Raw genomic sequence first — 12,661 nt, 5'->3', positions numbered from 1 at the left:
ATTCTTCTGGTGCTACACAGTACCAAACTCGTCCGGTGTTCTTAAGGTTAAGGAAAACCTTATTTTTATTATTATTATTATTATTATTCCGAAAATTTGTACACGATATAGCCACTTCAGTGTTGGAAAAACTATTATTAATGTGGGTCCTGTGTTCAGAATGTATACATTAAGTATTCACTGGTAATACCCACCCAATTTCCTTCACATGACATTGGTTAACCCGGACCTTGTCATTGTAAAGCGAATTCCATAACCACAAGGTCGCGCGTTAGAACTTACTAAAATTATATGACAACATATGTGCAAATAATTCTCAAAGAACAATATCTAATATCTTGGTAGATTTTGTCACACTCAACTATATATCAACCTTAAAATAAAGATCGGCCTTGTGTACATGCCTTCCCCGTTTGGAGCCAAGCAATAACCCTATCGTCCCGGATATTAATTCGCTAATTAAAGTATAGAATAAAGAAATGTCTCACACGAGAGTGGACACGTTTTTTTATTTTGTTTCATTAAGTTTCCACTAAAGTTTTATTAAACCTCTGCAACCCTATTGGATTAAAGTAGATTTCTGTGTTGTTTTTGCAAAACTAGAGCGTTGTTTCACTTTACAAACGTTGCGCCGTGGTAGTGGCGGTATTGCGGGAGGATTCCAATGTTATTGTTTAAGAAGAGTTTTACTGATGCTTATGCATAAGTCATAGCAACATTTTCTCTATAAAACCGTACCAGCGCTCATTTTAAAAGCATGCTGACTTAATGATATCTTTCCTCAAAAGATCACCCCTCTTGCTCTAAAGGTGGGACGCTTCCAGGTTTCCCTTTTTTTGAAGCAACAACGTAAGTCTAAAAGGAACACAAATTTGTCACATCTAATAATTGAAGAAGTTCGTTATCTATACCATATGGAAAACAACCTTCTAAACACAAATAATCACGCAGATAAAATTTCTGTCCTGGAGAAATCAAAACAAAACACTTATATTTGACGTAAAACTGAACACTGAATATACCTTATCAGCTCCTATCATGTTCATTCTTTAAACGACATGCAAGTAACAGCGGATATTGCTGTAAATAAAAATCAACAAGCTTCAGCAAAGCGAGAGAACTGTTTCAAGTGTATAGTGTGTTTACGAACATTATAAACTTTGAGATAAACTTTGAACGTAACATTCCAGCTGCATTTGTAAAGAGATAACAAAGAGTAAGTCATACGTATTTGTGTGCTCATGTTTCTTCTTCAAACCAACTCACTTCAAACAGAAAAATAAAGCTGTCCAAACAAACTTGCTTTCTCAGAAATGGAGACCCTTGCTTTATCTTCTTTGTATCTACTTTTTGTTTTTCATCTATGTTAAAATAACAATAAATTCAAAATATTTTTACACCAAGCCTTTGTTTTCGTTCGTTTAAAAGGCGTGCAAATTAGTGTACGTAATATATTTTATGGGCACAGCTGATATAAACATGTTTGCCTATTGTTATCTTTTCACTCTTGTAGCAACAAAGCATTATATACATCACTATGGTAATCATAAAACGAATTTTTCTTGTAGCCTTATATTGCTGAGGTTGGTAGATGTCACAGTGATTAAAAATGATTTCGTTAAAAGTAGACAAGCCTGCAAAAAATTCCACTTTTTTATAAAATGCCGTACGGCCGTACATTTTGTCGAAAATTTTGTCAAAAATTCTTTCTTTTCTTTTAATCGAAATATGCAGAAACTCTCGTTCGTATCAGGACTGTGTTTAAATCTAATCAAGCATTCTAGATCTTCAAGATTAAGCAAATACAAAGATGCAAACAAATAAACAGAAAACAAAATAAACAAAACATTCTAAAAATGTGTAGCATACCAACTCATCACAACAAACAAACATTTTTGGTTCTTTTACACAAATTTTCCAATTTTTATGCTCTCTTTGTTTCCATTTTTTTTCTCTTCGGAAAAAAATTAAAACAGGTAAAGAAAACACATGTCTGATTTCTTTATTTTTAGCAAATATAATAATTTCATCTTTACATGTGAAACATATTTTTGCAAATGTAAACAAATTTGAAACCATAGCAACAAAACATAAATGATTTGTGGTCTTCTGGTCCACATTTTTCTTTAAAAAATATTACACCAATATCCAACTTCGTTCTCAGGGCATCTTGTATCTTTTCTAACATCGGACGACGATACAAACATGGCCCTGGAAAAGTCTGGTTCGATATGAAACAATCAGGCGCGGATAATTATTACGTCATACAAAACATTTTGGCGAGGCGACGAGTCGTGACGAAGAGGAGGAAGATGTTCGTACTAAAATGGCGGAAGGGCTGTATCAATATCATGTTTTTTCAAAGTGAAAAAATTAATAGAAAGCATCACTAAGCAATGAGAGTATAAAATAAGACATCATAAAGAAATACTGCTTACATGGAAATATTTCAATAGCTGGGAAAGTTTATTAACTAGAAAAGTATCATTGAATGCACATTTATCCAGCCTAATTTCTAATTCAAGAAAATTCAAAGGGCAATAACTTTGGTAGAGTACTTTTAGACCAATCTGATAAAAGATAAATTTACACGAGGCATAAAAAAATTACACAGGCATTTTATTGAACAGAAAAATGTAAGAAGATTTTGTTAAACTAATTCTTGCTAGGCCTTTTTTAACACGCTACAAAAAAAAAAAATAAAAAAAAATTGAAAACTTTGATTGACACTCAATCTGGCAAAAAGTTATATGCAATGAAGATAGTGGTAGATATTGAACAGCTCCCCACTGTGATATATTATCTCAAGACTAAGAAGTGAACATAAAAAAATAACAAAATAAGTCTAAAACGGGGTAGTGTATATAGGGTCCTTTTCAGTTCCAAGTCTCATAACTCAGTAAATATTAAAATATTGACTTGAGATTTAGTATGATATGGTTTTAGACTGGTTTGATGAAATTGACACAAAAAATAGTTCTGTTATCATTATACTTTTTGATTCCAGAATTTAACCGTTTTCAGAGACGGCGATAAGCCGTTTTTGACAGCATATCAATTTTGACTAAGATACAGATTCAGAAAATTTTAAAAGCTATTTAAAGGTAGCAACAATTTGCTGTTGGTAAAGTCGTTTACCAATTCTTTTTAAACCAGCTATTAAGGCAGTGTTAAATGATACATGATTTGAATCGCCAAAACAGATCACATGTGGACTTGTCGATTTTAATTTTCAAACCAGCATAATGCTTTGATAAAATTTTTGGATTATTTGTTTTAAACAAAAGAAACCCTTGTTTTTGTATATCTGTGTGCAATAAAATGTGAGCTTGTTGAGTGAAAAATAAAAAAACTGTAAGGCGTTTCAAAAACATGTCATTAGAAAAAGAAAAAGCAGAATTTATCAGTAATGGGTGGCTTTTTGGAAATGTTAAGGCCACAAAAAGTAAAAGCAAAGAAGTCTTCTAAAGTGAATACTGTTTTGGAGCCTTTTTCACCCAATATAACTGCAAGAAGTGAGTCCACCATATACGAATTCAGTTTCAGTTAACTATTGTTTAAATAAATTTTGTGCACAAAAATAATAAAATAGCAACTTTTAGATTCGTACAGCTAAATCTTGGTCATCATAAAAGCAGTAATGCAGACACAGGTATGAACTTACAGTAAATGAGAATTCTAAAGTTCATCCAAAATGATTTTGTAATGAAGTTGAATTTTTGCCTAGGTATCTTCAGTCAGGAAACTGGAATGACAAGACCATTTGAAAAGTATGTAGCCATATTTGCACCTTAGAGAACCAACGAAGTGCTAAGGTTAAGTGGGCAAAAGATTTACCAATTTTCAAGCTTGCCCTAGCTACAAGTTTTGCAACCTAGTGCTTGCTAGCCAACCAATTCAGTAAAATACACATAACTAAATTGCTTGAATTTCTTCAAGTAAACAGCAGTCTAAATAACAGGATTGTATATTTATACATTTAGAAAATAATCAAGGGCAATATGCGAGCAGTTTGTGTGCTGCGTATGAGAGGAATCAAAACAAACTCGCTGCACGTATCTATGACGTAAAATGCTGAGCTGGCTTAGCTCTGTAAGGTTACATATGAAACTTTGGTTAATTAAGACAAATCTCATTAAATATTACATACAGAAAAACTGCGTATTGGAGGGTAATGTGACAAGGCCTCCTTCAGGGCTATGTTCATCTAGTCGTCCCAAAATAAAAAGAGACAACAGGTGCTGGGAACGAGGTTGACCAATACTAACTCTTCGACAAAATCACTGTATTTACATTTATCGTATTTTAAATACGATATTTTAGGTGTATATAAAGTTAGCTAATTAAAAAGTACTTCAGAACTTACAAAGCCAGGAGACCCAGAATAATTTGTCGTCACACCGGAAAATCGAAATAAGTAAAAGTGGGGAGAGTTCCCCTGTGTCACATGCCAATTTTCTGCGTTCAGAATATCGACCACGCTTTTTGATTGGATACTTCTATTGTTCTTTGCTTACATAACCTTTATCGGAAAATTCTTTCTTCTTTAATGTTTTGAGACGAATAGTCTCACTTACCCGTTCAAATGTGATTATTCCCTACTAAAAAATAAAATATGGACACGCTGACTTTGTACTCATTGGTTGATTTTAATTCGGCATGTGCTCTGACACATTCGTTTTCGTATAAGCTTTCGTATGAGGAATTTTGATATCGTCAAAGAAAGCCTACTTTACAACAGAGTTCTTTTGCACTACACAATTTTTATCAAATACCCTCTTTACCTAATCTCGCAAGTAGGACTAGTTATAAGCAGATTCTTTACTATGTGCTCAAATGTGCTGAACGTGATGGCTATTGTTCTTTTAGTCAAAAATGTGCAACTTATCCAAGTACGATTAGCTGATTTGAAAATTGCACAGTGTACTTTCACCGAGTACGATATTTCTACACCCTTGTACCTCGCCACTCCCCGTATCCCAGCCCTAAAGACTGTAGCTTTACTACCTTTCACCAAGCAGAAAATAATAGCATATTTTTTATCATTTAAGTCGGACAATTGGCTGATAAAACCTTATGTAGAGTGCCTCAATGGGAACTCAGGAGAAACTTTTTTTCCGAATAGCTACTATTTCTCTTTTTCCCACGAAACAAATGTAGTGTTTGTTATTTGTAGTAACAAATATAAGGTGTTGTTTAAGGTGTTTACAGAAAAGTCAGATATCGTCAGTCATCTTTATTTAAAAACTATCGGAATTTCTGTGCCATAAACAAAGTCATACAACATGTCTCTTTTGTTATCATATCTACTCCTTTGGCAGTCATCCTGGCTAAAATCCTCGCAATCATCCTCACTTCTTTCCTCATTGTCGTCGTTGAGTAATGCTAATAGTTGGCTTCCATCGTCAAATAGCCTAGGAATTTTTATAGTCATGTCGGACTAGGCCGTTTGATGTTCACTTCATTATCTTTTGTTTCATCAAGGGGACTTTTATTGGGGTAAATATAAAATTAGGAAATAAAATCTAAAAATCGAATTGTCACAAATATTTTTAGCAACGTGTATTTAATTCACTGCATTAAAAGTTGTTAAAAACGAAAATGAGCTCCAACAAACGAGATACATGTCTGAAGGTGAGGCTAAAAAGATCTTATCGAGGCTGATAAAGCCTGTTGCAATGGATCACTCTCCTTCGCAACGTCATTTAAAAAGGAGCAAGTCAATTTTTCCGGCCAAAGTAGTTAAGAAATGAATTAAGAAAATATAACCAAAAAACTTGTAGAGCTAGATTACTTTCTAGGATTGTAATACAAAAATTATAATAAATACATTCGCTATCAGATTTAATAAAACAAATTTAACACTAAAAAACTTTTCCCTTTGCAATAAAACAATTATTTACATTACAAATTTAATTCCCAAAAACATCAAATACAACCATTATTTGCATAGACATTCCATGATCGCTTGAGAAACAAACGAAATGTTAGCTGAATACCATGGCAACATGTAATGTTGATAAGATGCACGAGTGAAAGTATGAATATCAACGTAATAAAAATAAAATCTTAGTGAAGCATATTACATTGAAAAAAAAGAACATGTAATCGTATATTAAAAAACATCAGTATGACCACAGCGTTGTTTTCACCTTATTGTTATAAAGAACATCAAACGAGAGATTATTTATCGAAAACCTTCGAATCAAATGTGCTTCATACTCCAGCAGATACAAAAAGAAGGACTATATCACACGAGAAGTAGGTTACTATATCGGATTAACTATTTGAGTTCCCTTATTGTGAGTCATATGAAATTTACAAAGGGCTAGCTTTTTTAAAAAACCCTTTATATTCTAAGATATGTGTATGTGTAATGTTCTTGAGACATGTCTTAATTTTTATTTTTTTTAAACAATAAAAGAGTTTACGCAAAACTTTGGGAAGAAGACAATTTTGCAAGTGGTAAATTAGCCATCCAATAAATCCTTATTCCATGTTCATATACGTAGAAGAAATTGAGTGAGTTTATAACATTACCTAAATTGGTTTTTGAAAAGTTTCAATTTGGTGAAGTTGAATGTGTGCTAACTGATGAGCTTAATATTCGAAATAAAACTATGACTTATACTTCAAACAAATAGTTTCCTTAAGCTAATATAAATTTGTCAGGTAATAGATCTCGACATATGAAAAAAAATGACGCTAAAAATCTTTTCCACTTCTTGTTTTTCACTGGTCACTCTGGGTTTTACCGGTAATACCTATATCTCAACTTACACAGCTCAGGTCGCCCTAGTTGCAACAGCGGTGTACTATAATAAAACGAAATGATATATGAAAAAAGTAAATAAAAATTTCGGGTGGTTAAATATATGTTCGGAAGAGCAAATTCTCATTATCTTAATTGATTTGTATTATTTTAATTTGTGGTCTGTACGTTGTACAAAGTTCATGTGACAGGAACAATAATATATTCCGAATGATAAATCTAATTATTTGGCCAGATAAGTTTCTCAGGTCTTTCAAAAACGGATGTAAACCTCTGGCTCTATTTAACAGGCCGAAGTTAACAATTTTGAGGATAATGCTTTCAAATGACGTCAATAAATCCGATAAAATATAAAAAAAATGACTCAAGTTTAAGATCCTAGAGCGATTTGTATAGATACTTAGGATTTAGTTTTTTGATGAAATTAGACAATTTTCATCTAACTCAAAAAAAATTAAGGTGGAATTACAAGCACAAAAAAGTTATGAAAAATTTGAATGGACCGAGGAAACCCTCGACCCTCCCTTGCACAGAATATTAGTTCTGATAAATGGAACAAAGCAACAAGAAGAAAGACTTTGTGTGGTTTTTACTACAGCTAAGTTTACCTCTTATGTTATAGTTACCTGAGGCATCGTTATAATGAGCCGGAGAAATTTAAAACACCTTGGGGAAGAAAATACAGCTATGGAGGTATGGGTGTAGTCCAACTTCCTAATGAAATTCGCCTGAAAGGAGAACCACCCCTTGTACTGCAGAAAGGAACGCATCATTATGGTTCTGGAATTTGTTTAAGTCCAAGGTAAATTTTAAATATATTCTAGGTCCTCTATTTCTAAGAAAGGTAACTCAGATCCATGGTAACCCGACGTGCGTAATCTAAACTGTCTACCACTCGTCTCTTCGGTCAAAGCAAAGCTAATCTTTGATAAGTTAAACACTTGTTATTATTTTCAACCAATTAATATCTCTTGTTGAAAGAAAATTAAAAGACAGGGAAAATATATAGTTAAACTCTTGTAAACACAAAAAAAATTTTTTCAGCAGCATGCATGTAATGCAAGAAATGATGGCTATGGTAATTTTTTCAGGCGCATGCAATGTAAACAGATTATCTTGCATGCGCATGAAAAAAAGTTGCTCGTGTACCCAAGGTTTAATGCAAATCAACCAGGCATTGCTGTGGACTATAGCAGTGTAGTTCCGTGTGCTTTATTGCATAGGTGACAGCCAGCCTGGTTAAAAAACTTAAATAGCTTTTGATTGTGCAAAAAAGTAAGTTAAACTTGAACATGTGACATATATTATTGCGCAAATCTCAATTAAAAGAAGAATGGGCTTAAGTGCCTTCAAATATGCATGTAAATAATACTGTCAGAAGGTTTATTAACTGTGGTGTGTTTAGAGGTATACCTGTGCAGCAATTCTATTCGTTAACACCGACAAAGAAGTCATATACCAGAAGCACCGATGAACTGTACGTTTCATCTTTCATTTCTTTCATTTCTCTATTGTTCTTACTCCGCAGCGTTTAAAGATGTTGCTACGTCAGCAAAATAACTCCACATTTCTATTACTTCCATACTCTTTTTCATAGGATACAGAGTCCAAACAAGATTGACTTGTCCCAACAACGAATTGAATCAAAATTTCCAGCAAAGCATCCATATACATCACATATTTCAAGTGCAAATATTTTCCCTTCGTTTGGATCGGTCAGTGGAAATAAAAGCCAAGAAAATGTTGAGAGAGAAGAAAATAGCTATAATCCAATTATAAAGAATGCTTCTCCGTTATCTGCTGAAGAACCAGCTGCTCCTTATGACGTGGAATTAGTAAGCAAAGCGAGAGGATCTTTTGGAAGACATGAAGTTTTGAGGATACCTTTAAATACGCAGAGGAAACCTATGACCTGGCCAGGAGGACCTTCGTATTATCAGGTAGACATATGCGCATCGCAATATTATGAAAATGATAAGAAAGTTTCATTTAAGATAAATGTGAAAGGTAACAAATCTGTTTCCAATGATTAGCCATACAGCAGTTAGTCCGATGTAACTTATTATATGTATATATAAGCTTTTCTTTTTTTCAAACAATCTATTATACCGCGCAATGAGGCGAAAAGGAGTTTGTTGATTGCCTTTAGTCTGCATCACAGACATTACAGCATCGGCTGCAATTTAAAGTTATTTATATCTAGAGCGCAGAATAAATGATTTTTACATCTGCAAATATCGCTTATATCTCCTAAAAACTTAAAACGACTTATAATTTTTACATTCAGATTGTCAAAGGTGGAAATCGAGAAAAACAAGTGTATTATCCAACTCCAACAAGGTTGATCAACGAATCAACTGTTGGATTGTCTGATGAAACTATTAAAGCTCTGAAGGACCTGCATCTCTCGCGATGGGAAACCACTTATCAAAAGGCGTACAATAAAACTCCTGTCAAATATATTAATCTAGATAGCGAAGAAACTTTAAAGTTAATAACATCTGGTCCAAATGCAAGGGTAGATATTTTTATTTTGTTTTATCTTGTACAAACTAGCGCAGCAGATGCAATGATACCTTCTGGCATACAAGTGACAAAATGAATTTTCATTAGACTATATTAAAATATGTCACCGATAGTGATTCATATTTTCAAGTGTATTTAGCTTAGTTTAGTGCAAAAACTTAGAGTTTTAACGGTGTACAACCCTTAACTTTACCCTATTTGGTTCGGAGTATTCCCTCTTTACTTTAACGTATTTAAATATATAAAAATTATTGACTTTCCCTCGATATCTCAGATAATATGGTCTCGTTGTTAGTATATTTAGGACTTAAAACTTACACCATATCTTATTTCATCAATGGGGGAATTGTTGGGTACAATGTTTGACACGTGACGTCACAGCCAAAATTATCGCCACCATTTTTTTTCTTTTATGAAATACTAAAATTCTTTCATGTTACAGTTTGTTGAAACAATTCTAATCATTGAGGAGGGCTGGGGAGAGAAATTAAACACCCAATCAAACTCTACCGGTTATCATACGTGCAAACTAGGGCTAAGTGAATCAGATAACAGCGTACCGTCTTTGAAGACCATAGTTTAAATGGGATACACAATCACATAATCTTATTGTAATACTTACACAAATTACAATTTTATCCATTCCTATCTATCTTATAGTTCTTTATTATTTTAAATCCAGGTTCCTAAGTCCCTTATGACAGATGCATTCAATCCAACCGAAAATGCTAGAACTGTTGAAGAGATATCTGGAGAGACTGATTCGCAGAAAAGGATGGTGCATTTCGAAAACATAAACACCGATAAAGAACATAATACTGCGAAAGAGGAAACCGAAGAAGCAGAAGAAGAAGATGCAGAAAAGAACGAAGAAGAAAAACAAAAGAAGAAAGAAGAAGCCCAAATAGAAAAATCAATGCGTACGTTTCCTCGTCCAGCAATTAAACTAGCGCGACCTTTTACTACCTTTGATACTAACAGGACCCCGCATAACGAAAGGGAGAATGCTAACAGACCAGTAAAATCAGCTTATGTTCGCTCGACCGATTCCAGCGATTTAAACACTGTTAAACAGAACTGGTCTAAGTCTGATTTTACAAGGAAATTTAATTCCAGGTACTACAATGATGATTATACAGACTTGTATGAGCGGCGGTTTGGATATAACCCGCGACGCAGTTTTGTTCCAGAGGCAGGAAATGCTCCATCTTATGTATTTCATTAGCTTAAAAAGATCAACAGAGTTATTGGTCTTCTGCAAGTAAGCCTAACTTAATTTCTGGCTATTTTTCACCGGCTGTTATTAAAGTATTAAAACCGTCAAAATATGGCTCTGAGAATAAATATGAGTAGCCAGGTTTTGAAATGAATCTGAATGTATATGCAATGACCCACCTCTGCTTTGCAAGCAGTGAGTCTGTATGTAACAAATAAGTAATTTAACCATTCACCTATTTTCAATGTTGGGTATGATTCAGTGACAAATCAGATTCAATCTGTATTTGATAACGTAAAAACCCTATTAAAAAGTTTCAAAATATTCTTTAGCTGCGAAAAGAAACAATTTAAACAAACAATTTCAAAGAGGCATTTTGATTATAATGGGTATGGACGCAATGAAGCTCTTTCTTACCACGAACTACGCAAAGAACTGCGCAATTCGACTTCATCCTACTTTGCCTGGGTGATTATAAATTCAAGACTTTCACTACACTACTATTGAAGCATTTTAACGAGGAGGTTACATTGCTATTAGTGGACAACAAAAAATTTCAAAAGCATTTCTTTTTCGGCAGATTGTAATTTTAAGGGTTTTTTAACCTTAGGACGGATTTATATGTGATTATAATGCCAATTGATTTCAGTTATTTATATGAATAAAACTAATGCAGAGAATATAATTGTAAAGTTGAGTGCCCATTGCACAACTTTTTTATGTGGAACCACATAGGCTGCGTTGAAATCAGACAAAGAAAATTACACTGCATTGAATGCATACATTTTCTAGTCTTGTAGCAAGCAAAGCGTTTAGTTTACCTCCCACCATGAAAACAAGTTGAATTCCTACGAAACAACCTAAAAAATTTGCCTAGAAATTTGTATATCTTTTTGAGACATCTTGATCGGTTTTAAAAATTTTCGACTCCCACTAATTATGCATGACAGCATCAAGTAGCTGTGAGTGACGTGCTTCATTTAGCAGTTTTGCTAAAGTTTATAGGGTTGTAATTGTTTTCAGCCATCCTGTGTGGCGTTTTAACCCCTATTCGGTTCAGGGTTTTTCTAACATACTATGACTGGGGGAAGGTGGGGAGGGTGGATCTGTCTTTCATAGGGTTGTTCAAATTGAATCAAACTATGCACACTTTAGTACGTCATAAAAGGAACATAATGACAGGAATAAATTTTTTCTTGCGTCAGCACATTATCTGTGACGTAATCAGAAGCTTAAGACATTTTAAAAATGTCAATATCTACTTAAAATTTAATTACTTTTAAACCAGAGGGAATTTTCGCATTCTGTTTGAAGTTTCTGAAAGCTATGTAAAAGTTATTTAACATATTTTCTGGTTTAACCGTGGATGGTATAAAAAATTGCTTGAACCCCCCCGCCCCGCCCCCCTCCTCAGACCGAATAGGGTTAAACATTTTAAATTTTAATCTTTAGTAATTAAAATTATTATTAATAACAGCAATGATTTCTTCTAGCGCTACTTGATGACGTCATAATTTATGCAACTAACTTATGATGGAGCAGGGTTACCCTCGACTATGGGTCAGTTTTTTAAAGTGTATCCAAGAATTTTGAAACACTGTATGAGAATTTATAAACTGTGCGATAAAATTCTTCAACATTTTGAGAATTACTGAAACAAGTTACTGTTATTTTAGCAAGAAAAATAAGTATTAATATTTTAAGTACAATGAAGAAAACATTTTCCAGTCTATTCTAGTATACAATCTCGGTTTATTTCAACAAGGAGAACTAATTTGTTCAGTTCGAAATTCTATCGTCAGGTGTAGGCTTTGTTCAGGAAAGGGATTCATAAAGCGAGGTAGCGGCAACAAAATATGCACACAAAACAAATTTTGGCGCCACATTTTAAAAAATTATTTTCTTTTTTAACGAAAAAAAAAACACAACAAAAAATGTTACTTTTATGTAACAAGACGAGAAGGGATAAAAGAAGTCGCACTTTAAAAAAATGTCATCTATATTATAATACCCGTATACGTCTGTCCGTCCGTCCGTTCGTCTGTCTGTCACGCAAAATGGTAGCTTAGCTGTGCAGGTAGCAAGACACACGCAATGCGGTATAAAAAGGACGGGCGAACCCGTATTTTTTTCCACGGGCTAACGAC

At 33.7% G+C, this 12,661-nt stretch overlaps 2 protein-coding genes across 2 annotated transcripts; both read left to right on the top strand.

Moving 5' to 3' along the window:
• Positions 1–3,602: 3,602 nt before the first annotated feature.
• On the top strand, positions 3,603–5,614 carry LOC130621626 (uncharacterized). The gene is made up of 2 exons (XM_057436954.1): positions 3,603–3,652; positions 3,728–5,614. The coding sequence occupies exon 2, from the start codon at positions 4,698–4,700 to the stop codon at positions 5,268–5,270; it is 573 nt and encodes a 190-aa protein (XP_057292937.1). The 5' UTR covers positions 3,603–3,652; positions 3,728–4,697; the 3' UTR covers positions 5,271–5,614.
• Positions 5,615–5,991: 377 nt separating this feature from the next.
• LOC130621625 (uncharacterized protein C7orf31-like) lies at positions 5,992–10,559 on the top strand. The gene is made up of 6 exons (XM_057436953.1): positions 5,992–6,261; positions 7,395–7,574; positions 8,178–8,249; positions 8,370–8,712; positions 9,060–9,290; positions 9,981–10,559. The coding sequence occupies exons 1-6, from the start codon at positions 6,131–6,133 to the stop codon at positions 10,521–10,523; spliced, it is 1,500 nt and encodes a 499-aa protein (XP_057292936.1). The 5' UTR covers positions 5,992–6,130; the 3' UTR covers positions 10,524–10,559.
• Positions 10,560–12,661: the final 2,102 nt, after the last annotated feature.

The sequence above is a fragment of the Hydractinia symbiolongicarpus genome, chromosome 12 (genome assembly GCF_029227915.1).
Source record: "Hydractinia symbiolongicarpus strain clone_291-10 chromosome 12, HSymV2.1, whole genome shotgun sequence".
NCBI lineage: Eukaryota > Metazoa > Cnidaria > Hydrozoa > Anthoathecata > Hydractiniidae > Hydractinia > Hydractinia symbiolongicarpus.
This window is presented reverse-complemented; position numbering and strand designations above follow the sequence as displayed.